Source organism: Aquila chrysaetos, chromosome 12 (genome assembly GCF_900496995.4).
Source record: "Aquila chrysaetos chrysaetos chromosome 12, bAquChr1.4, whole genome shotgun sequence".
NCBI lineage: Eukaryota > Metazoa > Chordata > Aves > Accipitriformes > Accipitridae > Aquila > Aquila chrysaetos.
In genome coordinates, this window is record NC_044015.1 from 18,463,165 (window position 1) to 18,485,159 (window position 21,995).

The 21,995-nt window shown below is 38.0% G+C and overlaps 1 protein-coding gene across 8 annotated transcripts in view; it reads right to left on the minus strand.

The window, feature by feature from the left end:
• Positions 1-197: 197 nt before the first annotated feature.
• DDX59 (DEAD-box helicase 59) overlaps positions 198-21,995 on the minus strand; it is a 31,253-nt gene continuing 9,455 nt past the window's right edge. The window contains exons 2-10 of one of the 8 annotated variants that reach the window (XM_030032580.2): positions 11,786-11,885; positions 11,235-11,350; positions 7,734-8,563; positions 5,257-5,424; positions 4,554-4,643; positions 3,901-4,152; positions 2,893-3,045; positions 2,274-2,402; positions 198-527 (exon numbers count right to left, since the gene is read on the minus strand). In XM_030032580.2, the coding sequence (XP_029888440.1) occupies positions 264-527; positions 2,274-2,402; positions 2,893-3,045; positions 3,901-4,152; positions 4,554-4,643; positions 5,257-5,424; positions 7,734-8,552 (1,875 nt within the window). In that variant the 5' untranslated portion in view covers positions 8,553-8,563; positions 11,235-11,350; positions 11,786-11,885 and the 3' untranslated portion in view covers positions 198-263. Of the gene's footprint in view, positions 528-2,273; positions 2,403-2,892; positions 3,046-3,900; positions 4,153-4,553; positions 4,644-5,256; positions 5,425-7,733; positions 8,566-8,865; positions 8,970-9,028; positions 9,177-9,632; positions 9,913-9,967; positions 10,428-11,234; positions 11,354-11,785; positions 11,886-21,995 lie in introns of those variants that run through there. The other 7 variants (XM_030032579.2, XM_030032576.2, XM_030032577.2 and 4 more) reach the window with 7 other exon arrangements.

Below are 21,995 nucleotides of genomic sequence, written 5' to 3' on the forward strand. Positions count from 1 at the left end.
TGTTTTTGGGGGGGGGGGGGGGTCCTTTGCAAAGATCTTAATTCAGTATGACATAAAAATTACCAAAAGAGGGTTACATAGAGTATTTTTACTAGGCACTACAATAGTCTGTATTTCAAAATAAAGATGAGATAAAAATGAGACTCCTTAAAAAACTGAATATATAAACTTCTTTAAAAAAGGCAATATACAAGGCATCATAATTCCATGTTTATTTTTAATCACACTTTCATTATAATTACATAACTATAAATATATCTTTATTACCTCTGAGAATTATTTTTGTCATGTTTTCTAATAATGTCCATAATATTATCCCCTGTTACAAGGCTATTCTGTAATTGTTTAAGTCTCTGTTGTTCCCTTCTCTTTTGGTCATGAAGATACGGGGAATTCCGCAGCTGCGGGGGAAGAATGGTGCCTGTTGGTTTTACTCTCTTCACGACATCCCAAAAAAGCTTCTTGCTGTTGTTATTGATAAAAGTGATTGCAGTTCCACTGTGACCCAACCTCCCTGCTCTTCCAACCTGAAAAAGCAAAAACTCGTTTTAAGTTATCAATATTAAATGGAAGTCCTTCAAATATCCTTACAGGTAATTTTCTGTTATAAACCAGCAACTAACCTAAGTGACAAGGCCAAATCTCTTTATCCCATCCTCTCAGCACAAAGTTTTAATAAACTTCCTGAATTCAGGATATGCAGATCTGAAGCTTTAGCTTAAATACATCTAAAATTACAACTTGCTTATATGACATACCAGAAGTCCAATATTGATACTGAGATATATCATATAGCCTATGGGCAAAGGCTTACAGTGAATCTGGTCCAAACAAAATGTTTTAAAAATTTTTTATTATAGCAATGCCACATACATGTATCTTGTAGCAAGCACTATATATACAAGCATGACCATAAAAATGCCCTTTACTTTCAATATTCTAGTAACTTAAAATTATTTATCAATGTTAGCCAAAGTGCTTTAACAAATTAGAGAAGAATCTACAAAGACTCTCTATTTAGGAAGAAATAGTATGCTAATATTGGTATAGTTTTGATGCTAGGAAAGACCATTTTTATTTATTTACTACTTGAAACTTCAGCAGAAAGATAATTAAAAACCAGAGAGGTGTACTGCAGTTAGTAACACAGAATACTTCAGGAGTTCATGAGACTGGATGACTTCCAGAGGTCCTTCCCACCTATTCAGAACAGGGCTAAATTCAAAGTTAGATCAGTTCGCTCATGGCCTTGTCCTATGGAGTTTCAAGTGTCTCCAAGCACAAAGGTCCCACCACCTCTCAGGGCAGCCTGTTCCACTGCCTGACTACACTCACTGTGAAAAACATTTTTCCCTGTTATGAGGACAGAATTTCCCTTGCAGCAAGTTGTGACTCTTAGCTCTCATCTTCTCACTGTGCATCTCCAAGAAGAGTCTGCCTCTGTCGCCTCTGTAACAGCCCATTACCAAATACAAGACGCCAATTAAATCTCTACTCCAGCCCGAACAAGCCCAGTTCCCTCTGCCTCTCTTCACACGTTACGTGGGCCAGCCCCCTGACTTTGCCTGGACTCTCTCCAGTTTATTGGCTTTTCTTGTAGTTGATAGTCTCAAAACTGGACACAGTAGTAGAGTACTGTGGCTTCTTAAGTGCCAGAAAGAGGGCAATAATTAGTTCTCTTGATCTGCTAGCCAAACTAGGGTTGGGGTGAGTGTACATACACATAAATACATATACACACACACACAACCCACATACCATCTTTTTTAAAGCAGAAAATCCTCAGGAAAAAAAAAAAAAAAATCAGAGGATACTGGAGTATGAACAGAGAATGAAAATAAAGTTCACGACTGGTTTCCTGATTACATTACATGCACATCCCACACTGGACATGAACTGTAGCAGAAAGAGCGGTATTTGGCCTTTCTTCACACAGATAGCAAAAACATGGTAAACTCTGCTTTCAATAGACACAAAATGATACAAGGGAGTACGAAACAGGAAGAATAATACTGCAAACATAACTGATATAAAAACACTATTCTAGGTTTTAGTAACTTATATAGGAGACACAAGAACAGTGTTCTAGATTTTAGTAATTTACGTAAGAGACTTACGGAAGAGATATTCAGCACCTTTCTTTCCTTTCCTATAAAAACAATGTTCTGAAGAGGAAAATAATCTTTATGTTTATGTTTAATTTAAAATTCCATAGGTGGATGTCATATTTCAGTATACTTTTCAAATAATTCTTTAGTAATTCATTTATTTACCTGATGTACATATTCATCCATACTTGAAGGCATATCAAAATTTACTACCAGTTTGACATTGACAAGGTCAAGCCCTCGTCCAAGGACTCCAGTGCTTACTATAACTTCATACTTCTCTTGAAGTAATCCCTGGCAAGGGAGGAATAACCAAAAATTAATTCTTTTTTCCTTATTTGTATTTTGAACCTCTCCAAGCATAGGCTAGGGTTAGTTACATAGCATAAGAACACACCTAGTGGGATTATTCTATTGCAGAAGAGAGAATAGCCCCTCCTGTATTCTTGATTTGAATAGGAATATAATTCAGAGCTAATTAAAGAGAGATCAAAATCACAATTTTAATAAAATAATCATCAATTAAAGTTAAATGCATATTGAATTCCCATTTCAAAGCAAATAACCTAGGAAATAGTCTCCAGCATTTATCTGCATTTAAAATGGCATTATTATCTACAGTTTTGCTTGGTCCCATCTGTCTCTCCTCTCCCCCAGCAATACTCCAGGTTTTACTGCAGAACGGCAGTAAATTATGACTTAACACATTCAAATTAAGCCACCTTTAAAAAATATTGGCCATTTTAAATCTATCAAAAAAGCCATAACTTTAGGAGGCACAAACCTGTAATATATCTGTTCTTTCCACCTGAGACTTTTCAGAATGCATAGCTGTACACTGCAATCCTGTAATCTTATGAACAGCATTGCTCAACAGATCTGCTCCTAACTTACAGTCCACAAATACCAACACTGGAGGCTTGAAGAGTTTCTTATCCTGTAAAACAGTTCATGTAAGAAGGTATTACAACAGTTTGCTGCTCATCAGCAGCAACTTGGGATTCAATTTTTTCTGCTCATTATCTCTAATATTAACAAGACTTTCAGATGAATAAATGTTTTTAGACTCTAGACAAGAAGGAACAAGTTACCAGTCATGAAACTATACAAATCTGTACATCATACACATATAATGATTTGTAGACTCAGAACCCAAATTGATATCAATACACGCATTTTTTAGAAGTCAGAAGCTTGCTTTCATGTTTCTTTAAATGTTACATAATATAAGTTCTGAGGCTCAGTTAAAGATTCCTATTTACTTCTTGGATAACCTCAGCCAAGACTCCAAAATTCCCCCCCAAAGTACTCATAAAAGATACGTATAATTATTCATATAATTCAAGAAAAAACTAAAGTAGCTTTCTCACTGGTTTCTTTAATGACTTTTAAAATGATAAACCACTCCCAAGCCATAAAGCAGCTATGACAGTTTAAGAAAGTCCTGTTCCTCTACCACTCACACACAACCAGTACAAATCATTCAGATGCCATACTGCGAATCACAAAAAAATTATCAAAATTACAATTTTTAACTTGGGTCCCAGCACAGGAGTCTGGTTTGCTGCTGCACAGAAGGAGGTGTGAGTGACAGGGGTGGAGTAATCCCTGAAATTGCCATTAAAGCTCCTACACTGCAGAACTACTGAACTAGTTAGTGCAGTTATATGCTGGACCTCACTCCACCTCTTCACTACATACAGATTAGAACTGAAGATGAGAACCTGACAGAAATGTGTAAATATAGGAATAATTTTATAAGTTGTTCTTATGAGAAAAATATTACACTTACATTTAGTATTTCAAACAGCTTTTTCTTTTTAGAGGGTTCTTCTACCCACAAGATAATTTGGCGAACATTGGAACACGGCAGATTCTTTTCTCCAATTGTTATTCTTACAAAATTGTGCAGAAGCTGATTTGCTAAGTTTTCAATGCCCACTGGAATCGTGGCTGACACCAGTATGGTTTGATGATCGTGAGAAATGTCTTCCAAAATATCCAACACTTGCTGCTGGAAACCCATTTTTAACATGGTATCTACCTAAGGGAAAAATATTAGATTTGCACCAGATTTTTCCATGAACAGGAGAATCCTGAACTTGAATTGGCAGAAGAACCATGATGTGTATGATTGGTATGTAATAATCCAAATGCAGGAGTATTTTCAGTCAGAAGAAAAGCTAAGTAAGAAAATTAAAAACAAATGGTTCACACTGGTCTAGCAATAATACCCCGTCAGGTATCCAAGCCTTTTATAGCCAATAGAACATGCATTGTTCAAACACATTTCAAATTGTGTTAAAAAATGAATTTTTCTCTTAAGAAATATATTTTATCTTTATAAGGAACACTCTGTATGTTTAATCAGTTACACTAGCCACTCACACTGGCTCTTCAAGGACCTCTGTATAGGCAGTACAGCACCGGTAACTAAAAACTTACTTCATCCACCACTACAATTTTTATGCCATGCAGTTGAACAGAACTTTGCTTTAAGATCTCAAGAAGTCTTCCAGGTGTTGCTACTATAACCTAAAAAAAAAAAAAAAAACAAACCAAAAAACAAAAACAAACAAAAAAACCAAACAACAACCCAGAAGTTAGAAATTCCATGAAACACAGATGAATGTCCTAGAAAAACTATAAAGTTACAGCGCACAGGTGAGAAGGGCACTAATTAGTGTAATTACTTGCATTCATGTAAGTCATAAAACTTTTACAGATAACTTAATAAATTATGAAGCCTCAAAATTAAATGGACCTTTTGGAACTCTCATAATGAAAGTGTCTGAATACAAGCAATGTAATCTGCATTAAAAACGAACTATTTTTGCTGTAAATTACAACTCCTTGTCTCATAAAGTGGCATATTTCAGTCTTTGAAAGCAGCAGTATCATGCATGAAACTGTCTAAAAAACAAAGAAGTTATTATATGTTTAATCAGAAGTAACAATGTTAAAAAAAAACCCACAAATAACTGTATTATTGTAAAATTTTCAAGAGCTAACAACTATTTTAGTAGTTTAGACTTAGGAAAAACACATCTTTGTGTGTCCATACACGTCAACAGTAACATTTTTCTTTTCTGTGAGTGTCACGAAAAACATAACTCTCCACAGGATCTTTCCATGCTATAGTCCTTACCTTAACACTTTGCTTGAGACGGTGAAGCTGTGGTGGCAGTGGTAAACCTCCTACCAGGAGAACTGCTCTCATGTTTGGTAAACCAGCCATCAGTTCTTTAGCTTGTCTCTCTATCTGAATTGCTAACTCCCTTGTTGGTGCCAAAATAAGGGCGGATGGAGTTTCTGTCTAGAAAAAGGGGGAGAAATCTGTTGAACATGAAATTGCTTTATTATTTAGATAAAAAGCTTTCAAGATTAAATCTCCCAATACTAAAATGTAAATTATATAGTGCAACTACTGTGGATACAGTTAGACTGCTGATACCCTTTCTATTTGAAGACAGAAGGTAGAAAGGGATTATACCTTTAACAGTGCAGGCCAAGGAAGTCTATCCCTCAATTACTCAACTTTTAGAAACAAAAAATTAATGCATGTGTAAGCACACAGTTAGAATAGCTTCCTGACAACAAACAAAGGCCCAGAAAACTAACAGTCATTTCTAAAGATTGCTTTTTTCTATTTTAGTTATTGCACTGAATCTGTAACAGAAATTCAGAATAAACTCCACCTGAACTCAAAACACAGGATACTAGTTGAATCTAGAGATCATTAAAAAAAGTTTTTAGAAGTCTTGATATTACAGGAACAGACTACTTCCCTTTACTGTCTTGCATACTACTAAGTAAAAACATTAAGTATTAACCAGAGAAGACAAGCAGTGATAGGAACTTTATACAGCAAAAACATATATCCCTGAAATTTAAGAACAAAATTAATAGCCCCTCAGACCCACCATTAGTCAGCCAGGTAGACACGAATCATTAAAGTGCTACAGTCTTAATTTTTTATTCCTTATATAAGGATCTGCAACCAAATTATCACCTCACTGAACTTCTGCAACCCAGAAAACACAAAATTACAGAGTAGTAATTCCTCTCAGATTAATATAGATTACTAACTCCAGTTAACACATACTAACAAAGTAAAAAGAACATAAGGTAAAACAGCAGGGGAGAAAAAGGCAGAATAATGGTCTAGCTCCAAGAAGCATTATTTCAGTAATACTGATCACCTCTTCCGCAAATAAAGCTCTCTCATATATTGATACCACAAACATGAATTCACTTAACAGTTTTCTGGATGGTATGTGTTTCTTTCTGGTCTCCAACTGGAATATTTCCAAGTGACCAACAGTAGGAGGTTGTTCCTTTCCCACTGAATCATCAAAGGAACTACATAGTTAAATGCTTGTGTCAAGAAGGGCTTCTTGAGTTGTTTTCAAGTGCGCAACATCGTTTAACTTAACAACTTACCCCCACAAAAAAAGGTATCTACGTAGATGTGGAGAAGCCAGGAACTGTCAAGTACCTCATAACCAGATTACCCTTATGCTCTTAACATCTCATCTCTCTTCTACATTAAAAATGAAAATTATTTTAAACAAAACAAAATTCTTTCTTGACATATACATTAACTTGTAAAGTACCCTGACGATGAAGAATGAAAAAGATCATGTAGAGAAATTAAGTATTATTCATTGAGGTTCCAATTTTGTGCATGTTATTATAAGCATATAAACTGTCTTGCAGACTTTAATGATAATCAGACAGAGGAGGTACTGGAGTGTAATACGCCTGTTCTTAAAATGCTCCTATATAATACTTCCATTCTTAAAACTAATGCTATAGTACTGTAAAGATTAAAAGTTACTTAAATAATCTTTAAATTATTCTTTTGAAAAAAATTATACACACACACGTTTCTGTGTATATCTATCTATAAAGGCATCTAAACAGTCCAAAATATCAACTAGAATCAAGTCCAGAATTTTCAAATATATTCTTATACATCCCTTTTTGAATAAAACCACTAAAGCAAAAAGCAATACTGAACCACACACAAGGTACAGAATACTATTTGCCATTACTTCTCATCATACATTCATGTCCTTACGACGTAAAAGTTTTCTTAATTGCTTTTTCCCACCGTATCAAAAGGGAGACTGTGTAACTGCAGGATTTCAGAAATTGTATTACCCCAGATTCCTGTAGTTATTTGATGGTCAGCTGAACATATTCCAACAGAAATTACTCTACAAAATTACACAAACGCCAAAAAATCTCTTTCAGCCATCTGATATATAAAGATACAGTAATAACTTCTTGCAGAGGGCCTTGAATTATTTTAACTTTCTATTTTAAGTCATTTAGGAAGTTTACCACAGAATTTAGTTACCTTTCTTAACAAGGAGAAACTGTATACTAGGTAGTATTAATAGAGTTGCTTTATCTCCTGACCAAAGTGAAAAAAACATTCAAAGTCATTAAAAATAATCAGCAACTCCCCTCCCTCCAAGAACCAACGCTCCATTAAATCAAAAGTAAAATAAATCATTGAATGTCAATAAAACCACTGCAATTACTTTCTCAGTTACACTGGGAATCCAAGAGATAAAGTTGCAAACCACTTTGTCTAGACACATGAAGTTTCATTACCTCTTTCAAAACCTTCATAATAACAGGGAGTAGGAAGGCTGCTGTTTTTCCGGAGCCAGTGTCTGCGCTAGCCACAATATCCCTCCCCAATAGTCCAACAGGGATCATTTGCATTTGGATGGGAGTTGGGACTTCATAGCCAGAATTCTTTAAATTATGGTTTAAAGTTTCAGGAAAACCACAGTGTTCAAACTCTACAATAGGTCTTGGAACCTGCTGGCCCTGGACAGCAATACCTAGCTGCAGTTTAAGGTTCTCAATCTGCTCATCTCGCAAACCTAAAATAAAGGAATGATCTTTGTAGAAATAAGGTGTACTAAGCAGGTGAGTTTCTGCTTCAGATTCTGCTTTTGTGAGTTGATCAGATTTTAGCTTTTTTTCCTTTGCTTGAGTTTGTAGAAGGTGTTTGGCTTTACATTCCAAGCTACAAACATCTTCATCTGTTTTATCACAGATGTACTCTCCATAGCGACCACACACAACACATAAAGGTTCTCCAGGTTCTGCCCAACGCTGAGATTTGCTGAAGGATTTTATGGGTTCTTCCAAAGAGCTATCTTCATCAATATTTTGGTTGTCCTTTCCCGAAGTTGTATTAGCAACACCAAGGTCTCCAGCTATACGTTCTGTACATTCTTGTACAACTTCATTCAAATTGCATTTTGAAGCAGAAGTTTCTGTTCTATCTGACTTACAGTCTTGGAACTCGGTGGTCTCCTCTAGCAAAGACCCTCCAGAAGACAATCTATTTTTCTTAGCTGTACAATTTTTGTCCTCATCAGCAGTCCTCTTGACTTTAACAGATCTTGGTAAAAACATGCTTCAGCACACTAGAAAGAAAATTGCTAGTTGTTAGAAACTACTATCATTGAGAAAGGTACATTTTACCATTACAACAAAAAAATTAAAGCCTAGGAAACATATTTGCAAACCTAGAAAGCAGCTCTCAATCCCCAAAAAGATCTAGAAACTGCCTTGTTTAAAAATTATCTTGGTCTTAACAATGTTGATGCAATGTAAAGCAATACTTTAAAATAACAGTGAAAGCATGGAACAATACAGAGAGATCCACCTATAGTTAGCTTTCAGTATTAGACATTTGCAGTTGAATAAACACTTTGATTTTCACTATCTGTCTGGAAATTTATCCATTTTGAGAGTCAGTCATTTTAGATCCTCAGAGAGTTTAGTTGTTTCTCAGATGAGATATAGAAGCAAAACATGCATTCTTCTAAGCTATGAAAAAACAAAATTATTAATTTTGAAAAGGATGTGAAATTTACTACAGGACCCACCCAAGACCACTCCTCTTGTTGTCCTTTTCAAAGTCCACTCAAATTTAAAAAGGCTGTAAACTTTGAGATCTGTTTAGAGTCCAGCTCTGTTTGTTCAGGGTGTCAAAGAAAGAGCAAAGACCCACATGATCAATTTGCCACATCTCTACTGTAATACAAGGAAGACAAATTAAGCGTCCATAAATAACCGTAACTTTTATATTCTGAAACTTTCAGTAGTTGACTCTGAAAGTGTCAGCTGTTCTCACCAATCCTTTCCTATGGTACAATTGGTAAACAAAGCACACAAAACATAGTCATTTTCTTCTGAATTAATTGTAGTGTGCATACCAGCCTCTGTCAACTTCGTTTTACATCAGCTTTCTAAAAATACACAAAACTATCTCTGTGTTTACAAACAGCTTTTTTTCTGCGTAACTCAAAGCAATTCGGAGCGATGAAGCATCAGCAGGTAGCCCACCGGTCAGATGAGCTCCACTGACTGAAACCTGCAGGTAGAACACGGGCAGACCCCAGGTGCCTGGATGGAGGATGCCCCCCCTCGCTGTTGGATCAGAAGCCAGATCTCACCACTTAATTTCTCGTACCTAATGAAAACTTCCCACAACAAACGTCTTTACAAACTCAGTAGCCTTTCAGATGGGGGAAGCAAACCCGCTAAGAGTGCCAGGCTGACGAAAAAAGACTACAGCCCTAACGGGTTCCTCGGGAGAGTCCCGTCCTACCGCCAGCGGTGCCCCGCTGGGAAGACCCTGCCCGCGCGGCTCCCTAGCAGCACGACAGCCTCTTCCCCCGCCTGCCCCAGCCCTCCTCTCCGGCAACAGCGACCCACTCCACGGGAGACCAAGACGGCGCGGAGCCGTTTCTATGCGACAGCCTCCCGCGCCGCCCAGCCCGCACCCTCGCCCCCATTGCTGCGAGGCGGAGCCCGGCCCCCACGTCCTCCTCGCTGGCGGCGGAGAGACGTCGCCCCACGTACCGCTACCGACTAGCCGTCGGGCGCGCCGCCGCCTCTTCTCACAAAATGGCGGCCGTCCCACACCAGCAGCGACGGGCGAGCTGCCGGCGGAAGCGAGGAGCCGCCACCGCCCCTCCGCCGCCGGAGAGCGCTGGGAGAGCAGCCGGGACAGCGCGCCGGGGACGGGGCGAGCCGAGGGGAAGCGAGCGAAGGCGCGGAGACTCCCGGCTGCACGGAAAGGAGCGGCACGGCGCGGCCGGCCCTCACTGGCGGCCGGGCGGGCTGGGCCGAGGGCGGTAGGCGAAACCCTCGCGGCCGCCCGCAGCCTTACACGGGCAGAGAGGCGGGGCGGGGGCGGGCAACGCGGGCGGGCTCCCCGCTCCCGGGGGTGGCCAGGCCCGCGTACTCGGCCCGGGAGGAGAAAACCGCATCGCCGGGAGATGTCACCGCTGAGCTCAGTTTCGGTGTGGGGGATTAAACGCGGGGCTGTTGACCCTCTTTAGGTCTGCGGGGTGGGCTCGCCCCCCACTCCCGTATTTACAGCCAGAGTTGCCAGATGGTACAAACACCCAAGTATTTGCACAGATGAGAAAAAACGTTATTACAGCACATGATGGAGGAGTAAGATATGCCCAGCCTGGACCCACTTAAAACACCTGGAAGGGCACCATGAGACAGCTGTTCATATACTGCAAACTGAGTCAGTTATTATTTTCAATAATAAATAAACATACCTTACTTACACTACAGCACAATGCATGAGAACACCAGAATTTATCACATTTCACTACAGGGCAGAAGAGACTTTCAGACCTAACTCCCACCTGCGCTCTGCAAGACAGCCTAGGTGTGACCACTGCCCCAGGCAAACCAAGTTCATGGAAAAGAATACTAAGGCTTGGACATAGGTCTCCTTAGAAGGCTGACGGTTTTAGCTGCTTGGCCATTGTGAACAACAGGGTGGTCACTGCTACTCCCTTTCTTTCCAAGGACTCATGCCACCAGAAGGTCAGTCAACCTGTCCAGGATACTCCCTTGCAACACCAGGACCATGAGGTGGTGTCACTATGTCTGCACTGTTTGCAGGAGGTCCTGGGTTTGAGCATAAGCAGGAAGACCGCACTATTCCCAAACTAAAGGTATACCCTATGACCATAAATGATTTGGTGCATGGGAAAGATATCTTGCTGGGAGCTATCTGGGTTGATGTACTCCCAGGCACTCCAGATACTCCAAAATGGATTGTACCTTATGTCCCTCCTCCTCCTCCAACATTGATCCCATTAGCTTGAAAGCATCCACGTTGATAGGGAGATCCATTTTCTTTCTGGCTCATTACTTTTGTTGGTGACCACCACCACTTCCTGCTAAAAGAGAAAATCCATAAATACTAGCAGCCCCTTTGGAAACACAATTTAATGGCAGTCCACAGGAGCCAGTGGGAATGGGGTTAAAACACAGCCAGCCACAAAGCTGGGGGCTTTCCAGCAGCTGGCTGCAGCATTCTGTAACATTCAAGTCCAGTCACACTTGAAACATAGTCTATCTTAATGTATGCTGGATTTCTCTGTAGTAGATTACCACAGTAGCAAGACAAAGGTAGTGCAAATAGGGTGTTTTGGTCTGTGTGGGATTTTTAATTAACTGGTACAATTGGAAGAGACTATTGAGCTTCCGGAAAGATTAAGTGGGCATTTCTAGACCTGAAAAACTGTCAAGCACCTTTCACCCACACTCCATACATGACTTGTTCTCTGTGAAAATCACGACCTTTCTCTGATTCAACCTCTGTCACTCGCCTTTGCTTGCACTGACTTTCTTTTCTTCATTTTCCCTCCTGGAGAGTTTCTAACATGGGCTAATTTCCTTTTCTTACTTCCATTTTTACAAGGTTATTTCCTGGAATTCAAAACATCGTTTGCTAAATAAAGACCAGTATTTCAACAATATTCAATATGGTATGATATGCTTCATACTCTATAAAGTCCATATACCAACACGCAAACATCCTGTATTTATCAGCTTTTTCTATTTTTTTTGCTAACAGTAGGTTCTGTGACAGAAATATTAATCTAATGGAAACAATCTAATTAAATAAAATTGAAGTACCTTTTTATAATGGTAAGGGCACTGTTGTTTTGTTGAAAGCTACCATTCTGCCCTCACCTGCCACGGGAGAAGAGTTTGCACACTTTCATTACACAGACACATTCAAGCTCTTATGATTAAATAATACTGTCCATGCTGTAATAAAGCTACTTAGCATTTTTGTTCATAGTACATAATCCTGCTGTTCTGAGCTGCAGAGTGCAGAAGTCTAGCATATGCATTTCTGTGGAAAGAATAATGTAGTCAGTGGGTGTATTCCATGATTTACTTATGGATGCATGACTCAATTTTTGCTCCACCCTGTATTTGTTTCATAAGAACACTATTTTGTTAGTAATGAACACTTTCTAATTAGGTACTGATTTATTTTTTTTTATAATCACTTTGAAGATACACATATTATGTTGCATTTTATAAGATCATTATTACATAACAAATTATTATAAATGCAACACAAATTTACATCCTCCAAACAGAAAACCTGCCTCTACTGTTGTTCATAATACACACTAATATCTTTCTTTTCTTTAGCATATAATGGTCTTTCAGAAGATGAACTTGGACTTCATCACAGCAGTAAAGATAAAGGAGGTCACAGAGATTATTCAAGCTGGTTAAAGACTAGAAGAAACCAAGTATTGAAAAGTCTGCAGGATTATGTTATTAATAAAAACCAGCAGCCTCCCTCTCTCTTGTTACATCATCAATTATCTAGGAATCCTTGAGAGTTGTTCAATAAGGACAACTGTTAATACCTACTAAAAAACTTCAGTGTTACCAGAAAAGGCTGACACCTCTGTTAATTACGGGAAATATCGCTGATACAGAATACTCAACTTTCCAAAAGCTGTTAAGAGGTTCCTTGCCAAAAGTTTTAAGGACATTAAAAAAATGCAGGGTAAGAGGAAATGGTCTTGCATGGACGTACCATTCAGTAGAATACAGGAAAAAAAGACTAGGGACTTACTAATAAGGGGTCCCATGGTAGACAGAGGGAAGTCACCAGTGAATTCTGCAAAACTTGGTACCATTTTGCAGATTGATATGGCAACCTAAAGACCAAGAAAGCAAGAAAGTTTCCTGGCAATGATAGCTCAGATACTTAACACAAGGGCCAACAGAAGAGCTTTACAAGAGCCTTAGAAGATTTGGTTATGACGACAGGTAAAATTCAGACAGACAACTGCAAACCTAGGTACACAGACAGATATCTTGACGTTGAGTACAGAATGATAGGCTCTGAATTGGCCATTACTGTTCAGAAGCAAGATCTGAGGATTAAGAGGAATACCTTTGTTAAAGGATCAGTTCAGTGTGTAACAGCAGTCAGAAAAAACAAATTTAAGTGGTAGGAAATACTAGGAAAGGTATAGAGAACATTACTGTATAAACTGACAGTTCACCTATATGAATGCTCCTTGTAATTGGAATTTCCCCATCACTCGCTCCCCTTGTCAGAGAAAGGCTACAGTAGATCTTGAAATTAAGTTTTAGAAAAGGATTCTATGGATATTCAGAGGCGTGAAAGGGCTTCCATGCAAGACACAACTACGTAAACTGGTCAGTCTGAAAAAGAGATGACTGAGGAACAGATACAGTATATCTACTGTAACTTGAGTGGCTCATAAAGGCTGGACAGCTATTGATAGTTCATTCTTTTTGCCAACAAAAATTGTAATATGCTTCATAGTAAGTGCTCACAACTGAAAAGGAGTGCAAGCTTCCACATAATGTAGTATGTTAGTCTTTATTTACATGGAGAAGTTAATCAGGATAGATGTAACAAAAACTCTTCTGGAACAGATATAGTGCTTTGTGAGCTCACTAAATAAATACTACTTTTCCTGAAATAAAGCATAAACATTCTAGTCCAGTCACTTTCCTAAGCTTTTTTAGAATGCTAAAATATATAATAAATAGCCTTGGTGGATTTAATTCCCATTCTCTCAGCTCTTGATGCTGCTAATCAGATCTGAGGCAAATTACATTTTAATAAGATTTTTGAACTTCAAGTTTTGTACCTTTATAGAGTTCACCAGATTGTACAAAACATCCCCAGACAAGATGCTTTCAGATATCCTACAAGGGTTTTGTCTTGGTGTTCTTCCTTCTAAATACCAGTTTAAGCACTGACTGAATAAAGTTGGGTTTAAGTCCTGTTAGAAAACCACGAACAATTAGGACAGACATTTTTGCATGTTCTGGGCAATTCATCTGGGGATGTCATCATGGAAAATCTTAAGGTTTCCAGGTCATGTTAAAAAAAAAAAAAGTAGCATCTGTATTTTGTATAGTCACGTTGTTACTTAGTATAGTTGGTAAAACACCAAGAATTTACTATTTTCTCATCTTGTCTATGCTGCATGTGTTCCAGTACAGTAGCTGCCAAGGAAAGTATCATGTATTAGAAAGTATCACGTTATTAGAAACCCCTGTTCAAATATACTTACATAATTAATACACCTCTTCAGAGTAACTTCTAAAATAAATATTCGGAGCTACAGAAATGTAACAATGCACACACAAACCCACATGTACAAAAGGACTAATGCATACAGACCTAGATTTACTACATAGATATAGAGCAACAGATTATTTCAACTTTATGCAAATTTTTGTTAGAATAACAAAGATAGTAACTATTGATTAAAAGTCAAAATAAATAATGAAAACAATAATTCAAGCACAAATTATTACTACTAAGGTATCCCAGTTTTTGGTCTATTTTAAATTATATCAAGAAGATTTTTCCATATTCACTCATCATTTCTGTAACAAATACATGGAAAGCAAGGGTGGCACCTTGGATTTCTGCCCTCAGTTTGAAAACAGGCGCTTTGCCCTATAACATCTCACAGCCATTCTTTAGAAGCGTGAACTAATCTTTCCCATCACTTGCAAATAATAAATAATTCAGTAAAACAAGACTGGATTAAAGCAGGAGACTGAAATCCCTCTACTCCCAGGCACACTAAATCTGTAAGAAACAGGCATTCCACATACTAATTCAGAGACCGTATCACAACCATTTCAAAGAGCTGCTTGACTGTAGCATATGCCTTGGCTCTCCACAGCGATACCTCCCAGCGTGACCCCGTTAATTAAAACCTGTACCAGAACACAACCTGTAGGCACCTGTCCATGAATCTGGCAAGCAAGGCATTCTCGAGTTCCACACAGTGATTTGATTAACAGATAAATATATCCCAAGGGCTAAGTGTCCAAAACATTTTAATACAGTGCATTTTAAGTTTCCTTTGTAGCCAAAATATCCCCCTGTGATGTCCAAATTTTCCATTTAGAGTGAACTCCCAGTGTCTGCAAAACTACTGAGAATGAACTCATGAGTCCAAATAGCACCTAATGCATCACTCTCTCAAGTGGCAAGTGTCAGTACTAACAAACCTGAAAATTAAAACATGCCTCAGAACAATGTGTCTCATCAAGAGGAATAGTTTTGGGTTTTCTTTATGGTATTAATTATTTTAAATGTCTCGATATATATCCTATGTATCAGGATTCTAAACTAAGGAACCACAGTGCCTTAATGTTTTTTAATGTTGTAATGGATTGTCCTAGTTTCAGCTGGGATAGAGTTAACTGTCTTCCTAGTAGCTGGTACGGTGCTATGTTTTGAGTTCAGTATGAGAAGAATGTTGATAACACTGATGTTTTCAGTTGCTGCTAGTAGTGTTTAGACTAACATCAAGGATTTTTCAGCTTCTCATGCCCAGCCAGTGAGAAAGCTGGAGGGGCACAAGAAGTTGGCACAGGACACAGCCAAGGCACCTGACCCAAACTGACCAACAGGGTATTCCATACCATGGGACGTCCCATCTAGTATAGGAACTGGGAAGTGGGGGCGGGGAATCGCCGCTCGGGGACTAGCTGGGTGCCGGTCGGTAGGTGGTGAGCAATTGCACTGTGCATCATTTGTACATTCCAATCCTTTCATTATTGCTGTTGTCATTTTATTAGTGTTATCATTATCCGTTTCTTCTTTTCTGTTCTATTAAACTGTTCTTATCTCAACCCGTGGGTTTTGCTTCTTTTTTTCCCCGATTTTCTCCCCCATCCCACTGGGTGGGGGGGAAGTGAGTGAGCGGCTGCGTGGTGCTTAGTTGCTGGCTGGGGTTAAACCACGACATGGATGAAGAGCATGAAGTTTATGAAGATGTCACTTAAAGAATAAAAATGATTCCCTGGAGTTTTATTTTTTTTTTAAGTGTGCCACAATATGTATAATTGGAGTTAACAAAACATCCACTGCTTGTGTGAAAGGGAGGGAGGATGTCTTTCCATTCAGAAGGCACAGAAGTCAAAGCATGTTTACTTGGGGATTGGTGGCTGTGTATGCTCCACCTAATGCTATGAAACTAAATATTTTTCTGTTTCTTTAATTTTTGGGGATTTTGAAGCCACTCAGCAGATTTGTAGGTAGGTAGTCAACAGCAGCTCTAACCCAAAGCATACTTAATGAATAGTTCTTTGATTGAAGGAATCTGAGTCATTCACTCCACTGGCTTCTGAATTACAGCTTTAAAGGAACCACACAGGAAAAATCCAGATAATCTAAAAACAAATAATGGTGGCTAACCATTAACTAGTCAATTCTGCTAATATTCATACAAAAGGTCTTGATTTAGTACAGATATTGCACGCAGTATACTTACTCTGAGGCCTAGTTTTTCTAATTTTGCTTAGAGCAAACAGGCAACTCCTAAGCTTTTTGGAAGTAAATAATCAGTAAAAGGAGTCTTGGACTAAGATTTTCAGGCTTCCTGAGCATTCTCTTTGTTTGAAGAGCCACATTCTAAGGAAATATTGGTCAATATTAGTCTCTGCAGAAATCTGTGGTAAAATTGGAATTAAAAAAAAAAATCTAATTAAATCTGAATTCTTAAAGCATATTACTGAAGTGGTTTTTTTTTTTTTAAAAAAAAAAAAAACAACAACAAAAAAACAAATAGCAGTCCTTCCCTGAAGCTCTGGCATTAAATGCCACTAGTCCATAGGAAAATAACTGTACGGGGCAAATCATGCAAAAATTATGAACATAATTAATGTATATGATTATATGCTCAAATATAAAATTTACTTTGAGAATCGATGGACTCTCTAATGTACTATCACCATAGCCTTGGCACAGCTGTAAAAACTACAGCAAATACAATTACCAGCTTCTTTGTAGAAGATACAGAGTAGCTTTTTCCAATTAGAAGGAATGATTTTAGGGTATGAGAACCATTTAAACCAACTTACAAATTTCTGTTAGGTCTCTGAGACTTACAGAACAAGGATTTGATTGAAAGATTGCAAGACAATTACAAATATCCAGGGACTTCAGTAAGCAGTAAACCGGAACTGAGATTCTTAGAGAATTCAGGTGGAATTTAACAGGACTGAATAAATCCTAAAATATAACTTAATTAGAAGTGCAGAATTAAGAATTAAAAATTCTCTCCTTTCATGTTAATCTCATTTTCTTTCTCAGACGATATAAAACATTATATTTGAAAGCTGCTTACCAGTTTGCAATTTAGATTTGTGTTCCAATTAATAAGGCTGTCTGGAAGCATACGAGATTGGCATCTATTCTAAAAACACGATAACACTCCCACAACATGCACTTACTGAAATTAAACCGTTTCCCACTCTCTGCGCCCTCCCCACCCAGGGTCCCAGACAAAAGGATGGGAGACGAAGAAAAGAAAATTCACAAGGAACTACAGGAATCATTACATTCCAGCTTGCCAGATGACCCGTGTTCAATGTCTATTAACACGTGCCCCCTCAATAAACTCTCTTTCAATCATATCACCTCTTAAGAGATGAAGACCCTTCTAATTAATCAGCAAGTATGCTAAACATTACAGTTTATGCTCTGGTACATTGCATTTGTATTACAGGGAGACAGGTGGAAGAAGCACAGTGTTATAATCCATTAGTGTGACAGACTGAAGGAAAAGTTTACACCATAAGCCTTTTGAGCAAATGGATAATAAATTTCCCTCTCCGCTTCTAAAGCTCCTACCAGCATTGCTAGTTTTGAGAGCAGAAACCACTGTACTAAGAACGGTCTGGAAAACATGCAGGAGAGCTGCTAGAAACTAGACTTTTTACCAGTTGTCTTGTTAAAATCTGTGTCAATCATTAGGTTTAGCCTTCATACTTCCCTACATTACATTTGGTCCCTATTCTGTCTCTGCATGAAGTCTTTAAATTGGCCTAGTTGAATCCCTCAGACAAAAATTATTAAAGGACACAGAAAGGCTATAACTGCATCTACAAAAAAGCCAACTCACTGCTGCCAGAGTAGAAGCCAAATTCACTATGTCCTCACTACTGAGTGACTGCCAGCTGTGATTATTGCCTTTGGAAGCCATTGGCAACTGTTCCGAAACAGAGGGTCCTTCCAGCTCCTGTACTTTCTGCTAGGGGGTGGGCTTGGTGGCTACCCACCTCCAGGATTCAGGTCTCAAAAGCTTCCTTTATGTCAGCCTTCACCACTGCTCTAAGTGACTGTTACTATTGGGCTCTAGCCTACAGATTTTTAAAGTTCTCAAACATCGCTCTTTGTGTACAGACTATTCAATACAGTCTTAATAGTTTAATTAAAAAAATACACCTTGTGGATATTTTTTTCCACTGACATACTGCAGGTCTCCAATATTAATTTTGCAGACCTGTGGTGTACTTGGCATTAATTTCACTAGCACAGATCTTTGTCACATGCTAAAAAAGACATTGTACATGACTGCTAAGCAAAATAGAGGACAAAAAAATTGTGACTTAGTTTACCACAAAAAGTTACACCTTCAGCTAAAATCCTTTCCAAAAGGATTATAATGCAATATAAATACTTGGTCATCAAGTAGGCCATTTGTCCATGACTTTTTTAACAGAAAAGTATACCAGATGGCTTTAATTTCAAAATGCAAACCATTTTTTACTTTCTTTTATCTCCAAAATATGTGCATCAATTTTACTGTTCCTTCCCTAGATGTGTTTCTTCCCTATTTACTTCTCATTCATAGAAAAGAATGAGTAAAAAGATTAACATTTGCTATGGTTAATGCTAATTTTTTTTCATAATTTCCTTTTCATAAACTCCAAAACCCATAAACCTGGGAAGCTAGAAAAGCAGGGCTGAAGTCTCCTGCCAGTTCCTCCCTACTGAATAATGTATAGCCCTTTGAAACAGCCCAAAGTTTTTTTTTCCTATCACCTGGGAGACCATGGTTTTCGTTAGCTCTAGAAAATAACATAGTGGTAAAGAAGCAATCTGAATCTGGTCTTACCATGACTATATTTCTGTCCCATTAGTCATAATACACAATACAGTTTTTATGCTGGCTGCACTAGTATGGACAACACCTAACTCACGGTAAAGCTTATCAATAGAAAGCTACCATGCTGAAACTTGAAATGGAAGAACAATTATGTACTGGACAAATGGTTTGCATCACATGATACTGTTAGCCTCAGAAATTATTCACAGTGTCATTTAACTATGATTTCAAGTACTGTTCTACACCTTTAATTCTTTAGAAAATAATTTTCTAAACATTTATATGTAAAAATGAACTAAAGTAGCCTCCTAAGTGTTAGAATTTTTTACTAAAAATGTATTTCAATATAGCTAAACATGCCATGATCAAGTCATTACCAAACCAATACACTACTCAAATTTTAAGGTTAAAACACCTATGTAATCTGCAAGCTAAAACATACCTTAAAATTCCAGTAATTCCATTTGCTTATTTATTTTTATTTCTTCATCAATGAAAAGAATTAGCATTAAACTGATCATATTTTTAAACTAAATTCATCCTTGCACTTGAATATTTGCTCATGGCAAAAATGAACTGCCCTCCCAGGCAAATGCTACTGCATACATAAATGCGTAACCCTCATCCTGAGACAAAAAAGCACAGACTGAAGAATGACAAAGTAACAGGACTGAATAGCATGTCTCAGCATTATTTATACCTGTCTTCTGGCATAAAGTCTCTAGTTTGTGAGGGAGTAAAAGGCTTTAGGCTTATATCCCAACCTGGGAATACCAAAGTCCCATGCATCAGTCCAAAGACAGATGAGGTAAATAAGGAGGGGACCAAGTCTGTGTAAATCCAAAACTGACCTTACCCTAAGCCTTAACAGTCCACCTCTGAGTATCTACCTTGTCAAAGCTTGGCTCTACTTACTGGTTTCTCAGGTAGCTCTCTTATTTATATTCCTCTGAGAAGCCCAGTTCAGACAAAATGACTGAGCTCCTAGTACAATTCCAGCTAAATCAGCCCTTGTGGGTACCAGCACATCAATTAAAGATATCCCCCCAAATCCAAACCTAAGAAGTAGAAATGACTTGTCTGAAAACATCTTCCACTCCATCCCCTCATGTAAGTCCAGCCAAGCCCCCACCGACCCAAAATTGAGATGTAGATGTTCTCAGAACACGGCTTGGCTCCTCTGATCAGTCAAAGAATGGCACTGTACCAAACACTGGGTAGTGTATGGGTTTTTCTCATAAATGTTGTTCTTATAAAGCTCTGCAAGGAAGTATACTATTAAATATGAAAATACAAAACTGAAGTACTTTTGTCTTAAAGGATACATCTAAAACTCGGTATGTGTAATTAGGTTTTATTGCATAGAAGAGAGAATGTTTTGTTTTCTCTTTTAAGCTAGACATACCAGCCAATACAGTCAAGGTGTGATAAAACTGAAGACTTGAAAGCACTGAATAAGTGAAAATACTAATAAACACCAATTATATGAGACTATGGTATTCGAGATAACCAAAAGAGATGAGAATACATCACAATGTTCCAAAACCATACATCTTTAACTCTCTCTTGAGCTTTTGCTTCTGTGAATCATTTGCAGTATTTATCAATGAGTTGTTACAAATACTAAGCAGACAAACCTCCACTTCTCACGAGATGGTGGCACTAAGTTGTCCATCTGTGGTTTAATTGCACACTTTAGGACCACAGTTTTGTCCTTCTGAAGTTCAGTTAGTTTCCTAAACTTTGTTTGCTGTGAGAACAAGCAGACAATACATTAGCTCAGCTTGATAAAGCACAATAGCTATTAAAAAAGAAAGCAAGCTTCAAAAATGCAACGTATCTCTCACAACCACCCTTGAATGACTGTTCCCTATGCTTTTTATTAGAAAGATTCAAAGATGCCAGTAACGTTACAGATGGTGACTATAATAACAGAGGGTAAAAAGACAGAAATAATGAATGCCTCCTTGTTAAGCAGTTTTGTTTGTGCTGTTCCAAGACAGATCTGCCAAGAACTTTCAATGCAAACCTTATTTTTCTGAGATTTGTAACCTGGCTGCAAAAAAATACAGCATGATAATACCCGGTTAAAAAGAATTCAGATTACAAGATTTAAAATACATTTTCAAGTTTTGGAATAAATTAAATTTACACTGAATAAGGTAAACAATTTTGCACTTCATATACTCTTTAGTTGCTTTATTGAAAAAACCCTCTGGTTAGCAAGTTTGCACCCCAGATCATTGTATGTTTTCTAACTCTTTGGTATTAAATAAGTCTTAAGTATTGCAGCGTGAAAGGAGACTTCTGTGCTGTATGGTCAAGACTCCAGTGACGTGTATTTTCTTTTGAAGGAAGACTGTATGAAATGCATATGAAGCACTCATGGGATTTTATCTGCTAAACAATTCAGTGCATTAAACCTGTGCTAATTCTTAATGCAACTCAGCTGACTCGGGCATAAGGCCAGGCTGTGAAAAAATTGGCTAAGTTTAACACACCATTCTTACAAAACGTAAGCCTAGAATTTCCATGTGAAATTATGTGGCATTGGTTTTGTTTTGTTTTTAACCAAATAATTCAAAACTTTGAGCCATGCAAAAGTCCA